This window comes from Podarcis bocagei (assembly GCF_964188305.1).
Source record: "Podarcis bocagei genome assembly, chromosome: 18".
Taxonomy (NCBI): Eukaryota; Metazoa; Chordata; class Lepidosauria; order Squamata; family Lacertidae; genus Podarcis; species Podarcis bocagei.
Genome location: NC_138144.1, coordinates 9942035 through 9959160, shown reverse-complemented (window position 1 = coordinate 9959160; position 17126 = coordinate 9942035). Strand labels below are relative to the sequence as shown.

General features: G+C 48.5%; 1 protein-coding gene across 3 annotated transcripts in view; it reads left to right on the top strand.

The window, feature by feature from the left end:
• Positions 1-17126, top strand: part of AP3D1 (adaptor related protein complex 3 subunit delta 1) — a 47446-nt gene that overhangs the window by 942 nt on the left and 29378 nt on the right. For all 3 annotated transcript variants that reach the window (XM_081177612.1, XM_081177611.1, XM_081177610.1), the window contains exons 2-8: positions 8730-8825; positions 10111-10191; positions 11109-11189; positions 12121-12228; positions 13674-13803; positions 14561-14700; positions 16051-16124. In XM_081177612.1, the coding sequence (XP_081033738.1) occupies positions 8730-8825; positions 10111-10191; positions 11109-11189; positions 12121-12228; positions 13674-13803; positions 14561-14700; positions 16051-16124 (710 nt within the window). The remainder of the gene's footprint in view (positions 1-8729; positions 8826-10110; positions 10192-11108; positions 11190-12120; positions 12229-13673; positions 13804-14560; positions 14701-16050; positions 16125-17126) is intronic.

Genomic DNA, 17126 nt, shown 5'->3' with positions numbered 1-17126 from the left:
AGCTTATATATCTCAGTTTCTAACACTGAACCTAGGGAGCTTGGTCATACAGAGTTGGACCATAGGTCTACCTGACTGACAGGAGCTCTTCGGGATTTGTGACCCACAGGAGTGCATAGGCGTTCACTGCACCGCACCCAAGTGTGCTGAAGAGCAAAGCAGAATTTCCTTTCTCAAGCTTTCAGCAGGGGGCGCTCTCAGTTTCTGCAAAAACCATGTAACTGGCGGATAGGAATACCTGGTGCAGGGCACCCACTACTAGAAACTTAGATATATAACCCAGGTGCCAAATGGCTCCTTCGACCAGGGTTACAGTCACCAAAATGGAATGCCTAGTTGCCATTTTTGGACCAGGCAGCTCAGAAGTCGTATATTTTCCAATGCAACTTTTTGGTTCCTGAAATTCATTCTGATTGAGCAGATAGATAGAATTCTATAGGATGTGTTGCTAGTGTGTGAAAACAGGCTGGACCCAAGGATCCCCAGGCATGCACCTCCAGATGGCGGAGACGTCAGCATCTTAACTTGGTTGCAAGTAGACAATAGCCAGGTGCAAAATGCGCCTGGTGCCTGGCGAATTTCAAAATCTGAAGGTATCCTCAGCCACCAGGAGGCTGAGCTGAGGTTGGTGTTAAGGTTCTAGTCCTTTGTGTGTGTGGGGGGGGGGTGTCTCCAAGCTTCAAAATCGCTCTCAACGAGATGGTTCATGGTGGTGGGGGAAAAACAAATTTTGCATGTATGCTGTAAGAAATCGGGTCCCCCAAGGAAACAAGTTTGAGGGGGACAGAACTGTTCATGGGTCGTGTCTCTGTTTATCACCATCAATATTTATACACCATTGTAAAGACCCTGAAGCAATATGTCAGTGATGGAATACCTCTGGCCCGCCAGATGTTGCTGGACTCCCAACACCCATCAGTTGCAGTCAGTTGCAGCCAGTATTCAGAGACAGTGGGAGCTCTGGGCAAAAATGATCTGGAGCGATACAGGTTCCCCCTTCAGTCCAAGGCTTAAGGCAGGCCTGGAAGACCTGTGGCCCTCCAGGACCTGTTCAACTCCCATCAGCCATTATGGTCAGGGTTGATGGGAGTTGGAGTCAGACAACAGCATCTGAAGGACCGCAGGTTCCCCATTCCTCTGCAAGAACCTAAGAATAGAGAGGCAGTTATGAATGCTTATGTACATCTGGAAGATCTCCCAGTGTCCCACTTATCTACAGTTATACCGACTGCTGCTCTTCAGGGTTTTAGATGGGGAAGCTGGGTCCAAGTTTTGTAGGACTATAACTTCCATGATCCTTGGCCGTTGTGGCAGAGGGGTGCCGGGAATCTTGGCAAACCTGGTTGGCTGCAGGCTCCCCATACCCACCCAAACTAAAGATGGCAGAGGACCCCCCAGGACCTTCTGCAATCAAAGCATGTGCTCTACCACTGAAGCACCGCCCTTTCCCCATGACCGATCCCGCCTTACTTCCACTTTGCAAGAAAGCTTGCTGTGTCTGTCAGCTGATGAGAGTAAGGACCAAGCAAATGCCTTTCGATTGCAGACCTGAAAGAGGAACTGCCACAGAATATCTGCAACAAAATGAGTGGGCTGGGTGAAGGAAGTTGCAGGAATCACAGAATTGTAGAGCTGTGGAATTGGATTGGACCCCAATGGTCATCTAGTCCAACCCCCTGCAATGCAGGAATCTCAGCTAAAGCATCCATGACAAATGGCCATTTAGCTTCTGTTTAAAAACCTCCAAGGAAAGGGAGTTTAGTTGGAATCTCCTTTCTTGTAACTTGAAGCCATGAGTTCAGGTCTTACCCTCCAGAGCAGGAGAAAACAAGCTGGCTCCCTCTTCCATGTGACAGCCCTTAAGATTCTTGAAGATGTCTATCATATCTCCTCTCAGTCTCCTCTCTTCCAGGCTAAACATCCCCGGCTCCTTCAACTGTTCCTCATAAGGGCAGCATCAGGCAGAGCCACAGTGGGGCGACTGGCCCCCTGCTCACCTGCCTCTAGGCCACGGGTCCAGCTTGTCAAAGAACTCGGGGTGGCAGACTGGGCAATGAGCTGCAGCAAGGCCTGGAAAAGATTCACATACGGAAGGGGAGACACCAGGGCAAGGGACTTATGTAAGAATATTTGCAAGCGGGGAAGCTGAAAGTGCCACCCGTTTTCAGAATTGTAGCAAAACAGCGTTGTCTCTGAGGACTCTTCCATGATGAAATAAATTTTAGTTTTTGAAGTGAGTCTTGGATTGCAACATCTTTTCTCTCCCCCTTACCTTGAGATCCCATTTGCTGACTAACTTTCAGGTGAAACCCTTGTCAATGCCTGATAAAAGTTCCAGGCTGCTCCTCAACTCAGAGAGTCTCCCACTTTCAACCCTCCCTTTTGATCATACCAGTTTCGTCCTATCTAGACCCATTTGGGGAGCTCTCTGTCTCAGAAGAGGAAGCCACTCGCTACAAGAGAGCCTTTCTGGAAATCTCATTGTGTTTCTTTGGAGAGCTTTGCGGCGCTGGCCTTGAAGTGTTTGTGATGTGGTCAGAGAGTTAAAACAAGTGTCCATTGTGTGAAGACACAGAGATAACAGATGGTTTTTTATCAGGAACGAGGTGGCGGTCTGTAAATATATTGCTTTTTCTTCTTTTAGCTGCCCTTGACTAGATTGGGTGGTGGGTGGGGAGCTGGTCTGCAGCCCCTTAAGAAGCACACCTTTGCTATCAAAATACAATTTTGAATGCAGTTCGTAGCCTGAGCAGCCCAGCTTGCTTGTAAATAATCATGCACTTACTGCAAATTGGTGTGTGTGGCTGGGGGAGAGATTCAGGGAAGTAACCAAGAACCTCCGCCCCTTTCACTTAGTTCTCCTTTCCTCATTCCTGAAATGAGATTGTGAGCTCGAGAGCAGCATGTGCCATTTTAACTTTGTTTACAGTGCTTGGATGCTAAATATTGGAGGAATTTTTATTACACATCTGCAGATAGAAAGAGGGTGTGTGGGTTTTTTCAGGCCATGAATGGCCAAACATTGGTATGGCCTGCACTTTTGTGTCCAGGTTTGGGGTCTGGGGTAGGCTGTATAAAGAACATAAGATGTTGGATTGGGCAAGTGGTCCAACGAGTCCAGCACAGCGTTCAGAATTTGCCAGGTGCATTCTGCACCTGCTTATGGCCACTTGCAACCAACTGAAGCTGCCAGGATGCCGCCTGACGTCTCCATCATCTGGAGGTGCACACCTGGGGATCCTTGGATCTTAACTGTTTTCCCACACTAGCAATGCATCCTTCAGAATTTTATCCATTATATTTTATCTACGCAATTGGAATGAAGCAGGAACCAAAAAGTCATATACACAACTTTTGAGCCATCTGGCACCAAAGTGGCAACTAGGCATTCAATTCTGGCGACTGTAACCCTGGTCTAAGGAGCCATTTGGTACCTAGCTTATACAAATATCTGTGTTTCTAACACTGCTCAATTGGGGGGGGGGTTTCAGAGTGAAATTGGGAAAAGCAGCACCTACAAAAGGACACGCATCGTTGCATCTCCTTGCATGTGGGGAAAGCAATCTGCTGGTGTTAAAAAAATCAACAATATTGGGAGCCTGGCGAGAGGGTGAGGTGTTTGTTTGGGGAGCGCTTTTAAGGACTCCAGGCATGATATGGCACTTCTCACGGTTCTGAGCCACCCGAGTGCTTCTGCTCAGGAAATTAGTCATCCCCTTCTTTTTTTAAAAAAAGAAAAAGTGTTCATGTTGACTGAAGGATTGGTTCCCAGTGGCAGATAGCAGAAGGCCTGCTCTCTTGTGAGCTTTTAACTTCTGGACACGTCACTCCTAGTCCATTGGGAAGCCTCCTGAAATGGTTTGTTGCTCCTCTCTCCCCCCATCTCCCAAATTCCTGCCAATGAAGAGCAGCCGCTGGCTCAGTTTCATAGCAGAAACGCCAGGAAGGACTTTGCTGTGCTGGCCAAGGGGACAAGTGGGTTCTGGATGCAGAAGCTAGCCTCCTGAAAAGAAAATAAGCTTGACTCTGGCAGTTTGAAGCTGCAAAATGAGCTGTGTCGGGTGTGTTGGAGGCCCCCTCTAGGATTGACCAATCACAAAGTGTACCTTATGTGAAACCTCTTATAGCTGCAGAGACATAGCATTATGAAAATGGCTATACATTATTCCCCCATTGCAGGGATGACCCTTGGGGTCCCTTCCAACTCTACAATTCTATGATTCTAAGACATGTCCCCATGCTCAAGCTGTGTGCCCAGTGTAGTCTTCCCTTGAAGTGTATGTCTAGCTTACCTGAACCAGTGGGTTCAACTTCCAAGAAAGTAGATTCTGATTCAATGCTAGGAAGCACTTTCTGGCAGTAAGAGCTGTTTGGCAGTGGCATGCCCTCCCTTGAAAAGTGGACTCTCCTTCCTTGGAGGCTTTAAACCGAGGTTGGTTGGATGCCTGTCCGTCAGGGATTTTAAAGCTGTGATTCCTGCATTGCAAGGGGCTGGATTTGATGACCCTTGGAGGTCCTTCCAACACTCTTATGATTCTATGTAGGGTTGTGTTCCTTTGGGGTCATGGTGGTCATCACAGCACTTCTAGCCTTCACTGCCAACCATCTTGGGTTGTGGTCAGTATTAGAAACTCCCAGTATATAAGCTAGATGCCTAAAGGTAAAGAGACCCCTGACTGTTAGGTCCAGTCGTGGCCGACTCTGGGGTTGCGGCGCTCATCTCGCTTTACTGGCCGAGGGAGCCGGCGTACAGCTTCCGGGTCATGTGGCCAGCATGACTAAGCCGCTTCTGGCGAACCAGAGCAGCGCAAGGAAACGCCGTTTACCTTCCCACCGGAGCGGTACCTGTTTATCTACTTGCACTGTGTGCTTTTGAACTGCTAGGTTGGCAGGAGCAGGGACCGAGCAACGGGAACCAAACAGCTCCTTAAACCAAGGTTACAGTCGCCAAAATGGAATGTCTAGTTGCCATTTGAGAGCAAGATGGCTCTAAAGCCTTACTTTTCAAATGACGGACTGACTGTGATTGATTCTCAGCTAAATATCTGGCTAGTTCAGAGGACAACCTTGATCTCGTTTAAGAGCTTTGAGAACTTGAAAGAAGGAAAGTCACTTGATCCAGGGACAGTCCAGATACCCACAATCCACTCATTGCAATTAGGACAGAAGATTAAAGAGGGCCGTCGACCGCGCCCTGTGCAAAGAGCAAGAATAGACTTCCCTGTCTCTGATTCCTGTTGAAAGTGCTGGCAGGAGCCTGGCCTGGTAGCCTCTAAAATGTTCTTGCTCCATTCTGTGGTTTATGCTCCTCCGCTAGCCGGCTTGAGATCTGCCTCCTGTCCACACCCACGGAGCTCTTTTAGCAGCCTCTCCTTGCAAAGATTTAACGCATGCCCAACATGCTCCCAGTCACAGGGTTTTGTCCCATCGTGGGAGCCAGGCAAGGCCATTATTGAAAATGGCTGCTCGAGGCAAGCAGCACTGAGGTCAGCCACCTTCAAGGAGTTGCTAAATGTCAAGGGAAAGGTAGAGAGTCCCCATGTTAAGCCAACACATTTCAGAATTCTGGGAAAGGAGCACTGGACCTGCTGAACACATACTCTGAATATGGCGCATCTGAGACTCAGACTCCCAACAGGTTGAGGTCAGCGGAGTAAAAAATGGTCTCCTGCCTGAGTCCCTGGAGAGCTGCTGCTGGTCAGAATAGAGAATTATGAGCTAGATGAACCTGGTATAAATAAAGCCGCTTCCCAGATCTTAAGATCCACAGAAACGTGCCCCCCCCTTTTTTGCATTTCCCATTTCAATTTGGCCACCTTACACCCAGAAGGACTGAAGCAGGAGTTGACTGACCTCGTGCCATTCCTGACCGTTGGCTGTGGGGCTTGTATTCAGTCAATGTCGGCGGGGGCACTGATATAATATACTGCCTACAATCAGAGATGCCCACCCACTGATCCTCTGTAGGAAACAGCATGCTGCATGTAATCTCTGCATGGGGAGAGATCTTGTTTGAATCAGAGACAGAGCAGGAATCACCTGCCCCAGCCCCAGGGAGGCTGTATGGCCAGACCAGTAAATCATACAGAAGTGCAGCAGGCAGCCTCAGGGTTTTTTTTTGGGGGGGGGGTCCAATTCCACATGGCATAACGTGTGGGAGCAACTGGTTTCAGGATTTTACATTCAAAACAGCAGCCATGCAACAGAGTTTGCTTCCCTTTTTATATACAGTAAAACGTAAGTCTGTCCCATCGCGCAACCCCCCTTGGGAGGACTTGTAGTGCCACATCATAACTCTGGATTTGCCTGAAGAAATGCGTCTTCGGAAGGTGAAAAATGAGCTTTGTAGTTGCATGGTGCAAGAAGGGGAAGCTCTGGAAGGTGGATGTCAAGATGGTTGGTGAGCAGAGCACGCAGGGGCACAGAAGAGGGTCCGAATTAGTTATCTCACTGCCCTCTGCGTGGCAAGGCAGTCCCCCAGCTCCCATCAGCCCAAGCGGCCACTGTGGCCCTGTGGTCAGATAACAGATGCCAAAAGCAGCAACAGATTGGCCTACTGCTTTATGCAAAAAAAATTAAAAGTCTGGATAATGGAGCAGAAAACCCAGTTAAGATGCAACTAAGGTGATAACTCTTCCATTGAGCTGTCAGGGTCCCATAAGTCAGAGCTGAATTATTCTCTCCCCCCTGCCCCCCCCCAATCGCTTGTTGGCTGTGCAATGGATCTCTGAACACATTGTTAACTTGCACTAAATATTTGATGGCCATGTCGCGGCAGGAAAAGACAGATGTCATGGAATCCATCAGGCACGTATCTAATTTCCCAGGCCCCACTGCTCGCTTGTGGGGAGCAGAGTGGGAAGTACCTAGGGACAAAAATGTGCCAGGTTAAAGATTTGTTAACTGGGGAAGACAAGAGAAACCAATTATCTGGCAATGTTTATTAAAAGCCACAGTACTTTCTAGAGCAGGGATGGAGAAGTTTACTTTAGAATGCGTTTCTGACTAGCCCTCAAAACTGTGCCCAGGTCATACATTTCACGGGCTGCCGCCACCTCCCCCCCGGGCTGGGATGTTTCATTGAAATATGATGATGCTTCTTGATTGACTGGATGAAGGATAAAGAGTGTGTGTGTTAAGAAACTGGACAAAAGCACACAGATAGAATTTACATCAGTTGCCCCGCCCACTTTTAGTAGCATTGGTCATGCAAATGAGGTCGTCAAACTTGGGTCTTTTTAATCAAGGGGGAAAAGAAATTGAGGACACCAGAAGGATATGGAGCCCACATTCACATGATGTCCTGGTTGTTTCCCGCTTGGACTACTGCAATGTTCTCTGTGTGGGGCTGCCTTTGAAGGTGACTCAGAAACTACAACTAATGCAGAGTGCGACAGCTAGACTGGGGACTGGGAGTGGCCGCTGGGACAATATAACACTGGTCCTGCAAGACCTGCATTGGCTCCCGGTACATTTCCGAGCACAATTCAAAGTGTTGGTGTTGACCCTGAAAGCCCTAAACAGCCTGGGTCCTGTATACCTGAAGGAGCGTCTCCACCCCATTGTTCAGCCTGGACACTGACGTCCTCCTCTGAGGGTCTTCTGGCGGTTCCCTCACTGAGAGAAGTGAGGTTACAGGGAACCAGGCAGAGGGCCTTCTTGGTGATGGCACCCGCCCTGTGGAACGCCCTCCCATCAGATGTTAAGGAAATAAATAACTACAGTCATACCTTGGTTGTCGAACGCCTTGGTACTCGTCTGTTTTGGCCCCTGAACGCAGCAAACCCGGAAGTGAGTGCTCCGGTTTGCGAACTTTTTTGGAAGCCAAGTGTCCAATGCGGCTTACGCGGCTTTCGATTGAGTGCAAGAACCTCCTGCAGCCAATCAGAAGCCTCGCCTTGGTTGTCGAACATTTTCAGAAGTCAAACGGACTTCTGGGACAGATTCCATTCGACAACCAAGGTACAACTGTATCAGACTTTTAGAAGACATCAGAAGGCAGCCCTGTATAGGGAAGTTTTTTCAATGTTTGATGTTTTAGTACGTTTTTATATATGTTGGAAGCCGCCCAGAGTAGGGCTTCCGACAGCCGGATGGGTGGGATACAAGTAATAAAATGATGATGATTGATGATGAAATCAGGACCCCACAAAACCTCCCCTTGAGGTGCGGGCTTCAGTATCGTGGCAGGAACCATGTACACAGAGGGCGATATTTTGACTCCCTTCCTAAATTATTTCCGCTTCTCTTCTGTCTCCCATTCCCTCCCCTCCCAAATCACACTTCGCTTTATCATGCGAAGCTGGCTTTTAGCAAGCTTAATTAAGGAAGTCTAAATCAGTAACTGTGCAACACCTTTGGAGAGGGAATGTTAATTGCCTTTTGCATCCAGATCTGCTAGTGACCCACAAAGGGAGGGGTGCCTAACATTTATATCATGTCAGCGGTGTGACCTGCCTATCCCCAGCTCCAGGTAGAGCTAGGTGTGTCCTCTTGAAGCCCTGGATAGCTGCTGCCGGTCAGTGCAGACAGTACTATGCTAGATTGACCAGTCTGGCGTAAGGCAGCATCCTTTGTTTGACGTGCACGCTTGGGGAGGCCAGACAAAACTTTCCGTGCCTAAGAACGAAATGTGTGCTGGGTACTGGATCTTTGGGGACAATCTTTCCTGAGCAAGAGATTTCCAGTGACTTCCTTAACCCGCAACTCCTTCCTCTCCATCCCTCCAGGCAAAGTACATCTCTCAGTGCATCGATGAGATCAAGCAGGAACTGAAGCAGGATAACATAGCCGTGAAAGCCAATGCCGTCTGCAAGCTCACCTACGTAAGTGTCTCCCTCACCTGTGGGTCGGGTTTCTGCCGTGTGGCCTGCGGGGCAGGCAAGTGAGCCTGTTCCGCGAGGAGCCTCCCAAGGCGAGGTGGCCCTCTTTGTTTCCGACTGCATCCCATAATTCTGTCTCCCTGTAGTAGAGGTGGGGAGTAAACAGAAGAAGTTCAGAATTTCCCAGTTGGATCAGGCCAATGGCGCTTCTGGTTCTCAAAAGAAGCCAACCAGTGGTATCTGCTGCCTCCAGCTGCGGAACATACATTGTGTTCCTGTATCACTGTTACTTCCATGGAACGTGAGGTGGTGTCAAATTGCAAACTTGACAACTCTTAAAACCTTAGTATATACAGTGCCAAAATAAAAATGACATTGTACAGTGGTACCTCTGGATACGAACGGGATCCGTTCCGGAGCCCCGTTCACATCCTGAAGTAAATGTAACACGCGACTGCGCGTGACGTCATTTTGAGCGCATGTGCGGGCGGCGAAACCCTCTCCGTTACTTCCGGGTCACCGCAGACCGCATCCCGAAAATATTCATCCCAAAGCTACTTCAACCTGAGGTATGACTGTATGAGGTTTGCATATACAAGCATGTTTTCAGGCTGACCATGAAACAGATCGAAATCCGGATATCTCATTGTTGCACTTGTCATTTTCATTTTGTCATTGTACGTATTACCGTATTTACTCAAATCTAATGCTCACCTTTTTTTGGCCAAATTACGCTGTGAAAATTAAGGTGCGCATTAGATTCGATGGCGCGTTAGACTTGAGTAAATACGGTAATTAAGATTTCATGTATTAGAGATTGTTGAAATGCTGCACGTTATTAATGAATTTGCATAAACTACATACAGAATTGTCAAGTTTTTGATTTATCTCTATTCCTTGGGCGTGGCATTGAGCTTGGCAGGGGTGTCAAATTGGGCAGGTGTAAGAAACCTCAGGCCTGTGTGCACGCAGGCTGAATATGGCCCTCCAGTCCTCTCCATCTGGCTGTCCATAGGCGGCTGGACGCAGAGGATTGGTGAGAGGAAACCCCCAAGGGAAGATTCCTGCATTGCAGGGGGTTGGACTAGATGACCCTTGGGGTCCCTTCCAACTCTACAGTTCTACGATCCTGTGATCCTGTACCATCAACTACTTTTGGCCTAGGGCAAAAGCATCTTGGGTGCCACGTACAAAGGCAAGAGGCCTTTTCTCCTGCTAATCATTATAATGTCCCACCCTTGCTGTCCCAAGACTCACACTCTGGCCTTTGTTCCTCCTCCCCTCACAGTTGCAAATGCTGGGCTACGACATCAGCTGGGCAGCCTTCAACATCATCGAAGTCATGAGCGCCTCAAAGTACACCTTCAAAGTAAGTGGCCTGCGTGGGATCCTGGGCTGCCGGGGGGGGGGGGGGAAGGCACCAGGGGGTTCCTGGCAGCTGCCGTGGAAACATATTTCCTCTAAAACAGAGGTTCCCAATCCTATTTGGCCTGCCAGATTCATTCAGAAAATGAAAATATATATATATACTCGGCGCCCCTCTGGAAACCTACTGCCTTTAAGTGAACAAAGAGAAAGATGCAGTGACAAATTTGCATTCTTTGATGTACAGTGGTACCTTGGGTTACAGACGCTTCAGGTTACAGACTCTGCTAACCCAGAAATAGTACCTCGGGTGAAGAACTTTGTTTCAGGATGAGAAATTGCGCGGCAGATTAAGAATGGACCTCCAGAACGAATTAAGTGCTTAACCCAAGGTATCACTGTATGTATATTTCTACCTACCCCCTATAACATAGCGAAGGAAGACGTTGTTGTAAATAAGACACCTTGAGAGCTTGAAATTATACCATTATTTATTAAAACCAAACATAGCAACGTTCGCATTACACCCAAAAAGACAATTAAGGATAACATTAAAATAAAAATTATGAATAACATTAAAAATAGTCTAGTTACAGATAGGTAGCCGTGTTGGTCTGCCATAGTCAAAATAAAAAAAATCCTTCCAGTAGCACCTTAAAGACCAACTAAGTTAGTTCTTGGTATGAGCTTTCGTGTGCATGCATGAAGAAGTGTGCATGCACACGAAAGCTCATACCAAGAACTAACTTAGTTGGTCTTTAAGGTGCTACTGGAAGGAATTTTTTTATTAAAAATAGTCTGTGAAGGACAGATTACATCAATTTTTAAGAATATGTTTTTTGACCATTCCTGTACACAGTGGCAATGATTCCCTTTCAGCCTTCGATACTGACTCTCTTTCTCTCTTTCCTAACCCTGCAGAGGATCGGGTACCTGGCAGCCTCGCAGTGCTTTCACGAAGGGACCGACGTCATCATGCTGACAACGAACCAGATCCGAAAGGTGAGTGTCGCCATTCCAGAAGAGCTGCTGCCTGTTACTAGTGTCTCCTCCTGCGAGACAACCGGCCTGTTTTCTTCCTTATGACTTAAGAAATGTAGGTCACGCCCTTCAGTTTGATTGATTGATTAAATTTTACACCATCCTATACCCGTAGCTCTCAGGGCAGTTCACAACACAAAGTTACAATACGAAAGCACGAAATACATAATGAAAATAATTACTAATACTAACGTGTGCAAACTTGCAGAAATCACACTCCCCAACAAAAGCGCCTAACCAGCCCTCCAGCCCACAAATAACAAAAATCAAAATTAACATGTAAAAACAATTTTAAACAACAGCTTTTAAAAATCTAACAGCAGCGGTCTTTAGCTACTGCAGTGGTACCTCGGTTTAAGAGCAGGCCAGTTTAAGAACTCCGCAAAACTGGAAATAGTGTCTTGGTTTGAGAACTTTACCTTAGTCTAAGAACGGAATCCGAACAGTGGGAAGGGCACCGGCAGCGGGAGGCCTCATTAGGGAAAGCGCGCCTTGCTTTAAGAACGGTTTCAGTTTAAGAATGGACTTCTAGAACGGATTAAGTTCGTAAACCAAGGTACCACTGTACTTGCATTAGAATACAGGTCTCCCCACATGGTCCTGCTAGCTAGGGATGATGGGAGTTGCCCCAAAACATCTGGAGACCCAAGTTTCAGAAACGCTGAACCTTGGGCCCCTCACTCCCTCTCAGCCTAGCCTATTGCACTGGGCTATTGTGAGGATAAAAAGGTTAGGGGAGAGCTGTGTTCTCCACTCCTTGGAGGAAAAGTGGGATATAAAGACTTCGTCTTTCTAGGTTGAACTCAACTAAGGACTCTTCTCCCTCCTCTTCCCACACCTCTCTCCCCTCCTCACCCACCGACACTCCTTTCCATCTCCCCTCCTATTCTAGGATCTGAGTAGCCCCAACCAGTATGACACCGGCGTTGCACTGACTGGTTTGTCCTGCTTTGTGACTCCTGATCTGGCCAGAGACTTGGCCAACGACATCATGACCCTGGTGAGTTGGGCGGGGGGAGCGCCTGGTCTACAATGGTTGCATTGTCCGCTCTTTCTTCTGCCAAGCCATTGGGGTTTTTAAAGCTGTTCAGAAGTCCTTGTCCCACAACTGAGCTCTGTGCTTTGCTCCTCGAGTGCGTAAGAACCATCTCGGAAGCATACGGTTTCAATCGAAATTATTCAACCCCCATTGCAAATCTGGTTTATAATCAAAATTTACAGACTCCTTGCTTGTGAAGGGCTCTCATCTCTTACCTTTTTGGACTATTCTCTTGACTTACTGATATTTCTAACATGCAGCCAAATTTGACACTCAGCAAACCCCTAGCCGGTTCAGGTATTTCATGTGTTCCAGCTCAAGCACAGCAGGTGTGCTTGAGACAACACCTGTTGTATTTGTGCTGTTGTGAGGAATTCCATTCAGGGGACTGAATAATAGTGAGACAGGAGAAGCCAGTATAAGTTGCATTTTCAGCTGAATTTGGGGGAACCATCGTGTTGAGCTATTTCAATTGCTTTTGTTTTATTTGCTCATTGCAAACAGCTGAAAGTCTGATAATAAACCTGATTTGCAGTGGGAGTTGAATCATTTTGATTGCAACTGTAGATGGCAACAATTGGACAAATCCCCGGAGAAGATCATCAACGTCCAGTAGCCACGATGGTTATGCTCTGCCCCCAGATTCTTCTGGATAGCAGTTTCTGGAAACTGCTGGAGAGAACTGCAATCTCATTCTTTGCTTACTAGCAGTACCTGTGAAAAGGTTGGTCGGCCACAAGCTAAACATGTGTCAAGCGTGTGATGCAGCAGCAAAAAAAGCTAACACTTTCTGGGCTGCATCAACAGAAGACTAGTGTCCATATCAAGGGTAGTAATAGAACCCCTCTGTTCTGCCTTAGTCAGACCACACTTGGAATACCGTGTCCAATTCTGGGCACCACAGCTTAAGAAGGATGTGGACAAGCTGGAAGGTGTGTAGAGGAGGGCAGCCAGCGGTCATTCCTCCTCTGGTCACTGCCATGGATGCGCCACTTCACTTCCTGCCTCCAGGCACTGTAGCCATCTGCAAGCGATTCCCACGTGGCGGGGTTAATGTTGCCAGCCTTCAGGTCATGTTTGCAGACATCTTTGTAATGCAGCGTTGGTCTGCCAATGGGCCCGGTGCCTGGAGCCAGCTCCTGATTTGATAGTATTGTGATTTTATAATACTGCCCACGCTGGCTGGCGAAAGCTCTTTACGTTTTTAGGCAGGGGGCATTCGCATCCCTACCTGGAGATGTTGTCAGGGCTTGAACCTGGGACCTTCTGCATGCAGCTCAGCTCTATGGCTGAGCTACAGCCCTTCCCAGTGCTGCTGGTTTGCTGTGGTGCAAAAGAAGAGACCTTGATGCCCTTGTTGTGGGAAAAACGTGCACTTATTCTCCTCTCCCTGCCCTCCCCAACAGATGTCTCACACAAAGCCTTACATCAGGAAGAAGGCAGTGTTAATCATGTACAAAGTGTTTTTGAAATACCCGGAGTCCCTCCGCCCTGCGTTCCCCCGCCTTAAGGAGAAGCTGGAAGACCCAGATCCCGGTTAGTAAGCTGGATGAAGCAGGATCCAGAAGATTGCAAAGACTGTGTGTTTTGGGGGTGGGGAGGGGAAGAGAGCGGCTCCAGGTAGCCTTTCATTGGGTTGTTTTTCTTTTTATCATGTAATGTTGTGTATTTATATTGTGCTTTTGTGCTGTAACCACCCCGAGACCTGCAGGTATAGGGCGGTATACAAATTTTAAAATAATTTTTAAAAACCCTGTGGTGGCACATAAATCGAGGGGCACAGGGCTCTCCTAAGTACTCCCAGCACCCCGAACAAACTACTTTCCCCAGGATAGCTCAGTTGATCAGAGCATGGTGCTGATCACGCCAAAGTTGCAGGTTCGATCTCTGTATGGGACAGCTGCACGTTCCTGCATTGCTGGAGGTTGAACTAGATCAGAGCTTTCCAAACTTTAAATGTTGGTGACACACTTTTCAGACATGCATCAGTTTTACTAGCAACCTGGAGGTTAAGCCAACCCTTGTCCGGGAGGAGCACAGGGCGTGTTCACATGACATACCTACACACTGCAGCCAACACACTAAGGAGCCATGCCACAAAGATCTGGACCAGATGATCCACAGGGTCCCTTCCAACTCTGATTCTATGACTCCTTGCGGGAAGCCATGTCTCTTTAAAGTGATACCCTGGTGCTTTAAGTTTATGGAGAAGATGTGTCTTAAATCCGTCAGCCGTTTTGCTCCACAACTCACTCGGACCCCCTCTTCCCTTTATTCCTCCCCTCTCCCCCAGGTGTCCAGTCAGCCGCCGTGAATGTCATCTGCGAGCTGGCCAGGCGCAACCCGAAAAACTACCTTTCCCTTGCTCCGCTCTTTTTTAAGCTGATGACGTCGTCCACCAACAACTGGGTCCTCATTAAAATTATCAAGCTGGCAAGTACAGGCGGCTTCCTTCGCTCGTAGTGTGAAGACACACACTCTGTCACTTAAGAGGTGAAGAGTTGATGCGAAACAGAGAGGAAAGGAGCAGACACAGCAGGCAGCCTGCTTAATTGGTTTGTGCAGGGAGGTGGTGGCGAAGTGTCTTCTGATTCTCAGGCTGCAAAGGATTCTGGGAGAGGCTGAAACGTGAGCAAGAGTGTGCAGGGAAGCTGCCGTATACTCTGTTGCGGCCCGGATTTTATTTATTTACAGGTGACTCCAGTTGCATTACGGGTTTGGAGCACCTCTGGAGAGGGTCTCCTCGTGAGCCGGAGGAGCAGCAGGGCTTTGTTGAGGCTTCCCATTGGGCAGGGGTCTGCAACCCGTGGCTCCGGAGCCACATGTGGCTCTTTTACACCTTTGCCGCGGCTCCGGGGCGGATACTAGCAAGGGGAGGAGGCGCATTGTGCGCCCCGACACTCCCCACTGTGGCGGGCGCTGTACTGGCTGTGACGTTGCATGGGGGCGGTGCGTGCGTTAGTCACGCACCGTCCCAACGTCACCTTCCTGCCCACTGTCAGATCGGAGGGCAGCGGTGCGCATGCTTTAAATGTCGCAATGGTTTTGCGGCTCCCAGTTGTTGTTTTTCTTCGGAAACAGGTCCAAGTGGCTTTTTTTGTCTTAAAGGTTGCAGGCCCCTGCCATTGGGGCATCTGTTCAGCCCCTGTGAGGGCAGGATGCCTGACTACATGGGCCCCTTTGGGCCTCATCCAGCAGAACTGCTCCTATGTTCAATTTTCAAAAGGGATCAGGAAAATTAATGGAGGAGAAGGCTGTCAAAAGCAGAGGGGAAAGCGGACACAATTCTCACCAGTGTAAATTGGGCTACATTCAATTTCACGCATTCCGACGGGGCAAAAAGAACTCAAGGAGGGCGTGGTCTGGGGAGAAGCACCGCCCCCCCAGGGCTGGCGGGCTGGCTGGATTAGTTAGTTAATTGCTTCCCATCTAACTGGATTGCCCCAGCCACTCTGGGCGGCTTCCAACAAATTGAAAACATCAAGCGCAGTAAAGCATCAAACATGAAAAGCATCCCTATACAGGGCTGCCTTCAAGTGTCTTCCAAAAGCCAGATAGTTGTTTATTTCCTTGACATCTAACGGCAGGGTGCAACTACAAAGAAGGCCCTCTGCCTGGGTTCATGTATCCTCACGTCTTGCAGTGAGGGAACCGCCAGAAGGCCCTCAGAGCTGGACCTCAGGGTCCAGGCTGGACAATGGGGGTGAAGACACTCCTTCAGCTCCTGCAGGACAGCTGTTGTCATCCGGCCATGCAAACATTCTCTCTCCTTTCTTCCTGCAGTTTGGTGCTCTCACTCCTTTGGAACCCAGGCTAGGGAAGAAGCTCATTGAGCCCCTGACCAACCTCATCCACAGGTGAGTGAGTCAGTTCTTTGGTGATGCTAGTCCAAAGCACCTCTCGCGCCTCAGCTGCTGATATCCAAGAATCCCAGCCCCTTGCCTTTGTGTTTCCACTCAAGCACACACTTCTGCCTCTGGGACAGGGTTGCCAGGACACTCTTCACCCCTTAGCCTGTCACCATTGGGGGGGCGGGGTCTTGTAAAAAGTGCAGCACGCCCTCTCCACCTTTGCCAAGGGAGCACCCCGATCCGTTTTTTAAAAGGACACGTAGATCCCGTGCGAAGTGTTCCACTTAACCCTCCTTTCTCTCCCCAAACAGCCAGCGCGCCCTCTTCCAATTCCCCAAAGAGGGTAGAGTTCATGGCAGCCCCTCCAAAGATAAAAAACTAGTCCTCTTCCAAGAAATGCGCCCAAGTGGACAGTATGTATACTTCAAAGCAAACACAAACCCACCCCCCCAAAACTCCACCACCCCCGTGCTCTGGTCTCCTCCCTCTCTTCTTCACCCTAATTCTGCTGTAGTTGAGTAGCTGTTGGGGCCAGGGGTGGGGGTCGGGTGGGGGGCTACTGGCCGAGAAAACCCTGTGAGGTCCCAAGTTGACGCTCGAACCCTGACCGTTCTTTGATTCTGTGTTAACGGGAGCAGAGCCAGCCGACTTTGAAGATGGTGGTGGCAGGGGTTGGTCTGGAATGAGCAGCCTTCAACTTTTTCAGACCCAGACTTGCCTTTTAACCCAGATGTATTTTGAGACCAATTTATTATTATTATTAATGTGTTTAATTTGTTGGAAGCCACCCAGAGTGGTTGCGGCAACCCAGTCAGGTGGGCGGCATATAAATAATAATAATAATAGTAATTTTTTATTTTATTTATTTTATTCTTTCTTTCTTTCTTTCTTTCTTTCTTTCTTTCTTTCTCTATTTGGCCATGTATTTCATATGGTCAGAGTGCTGCTGCTGCAACCCACCTTAGATTAGGCCAGTAGTGAGTACCCAGTGGTTTAGAGAAGGGGCTG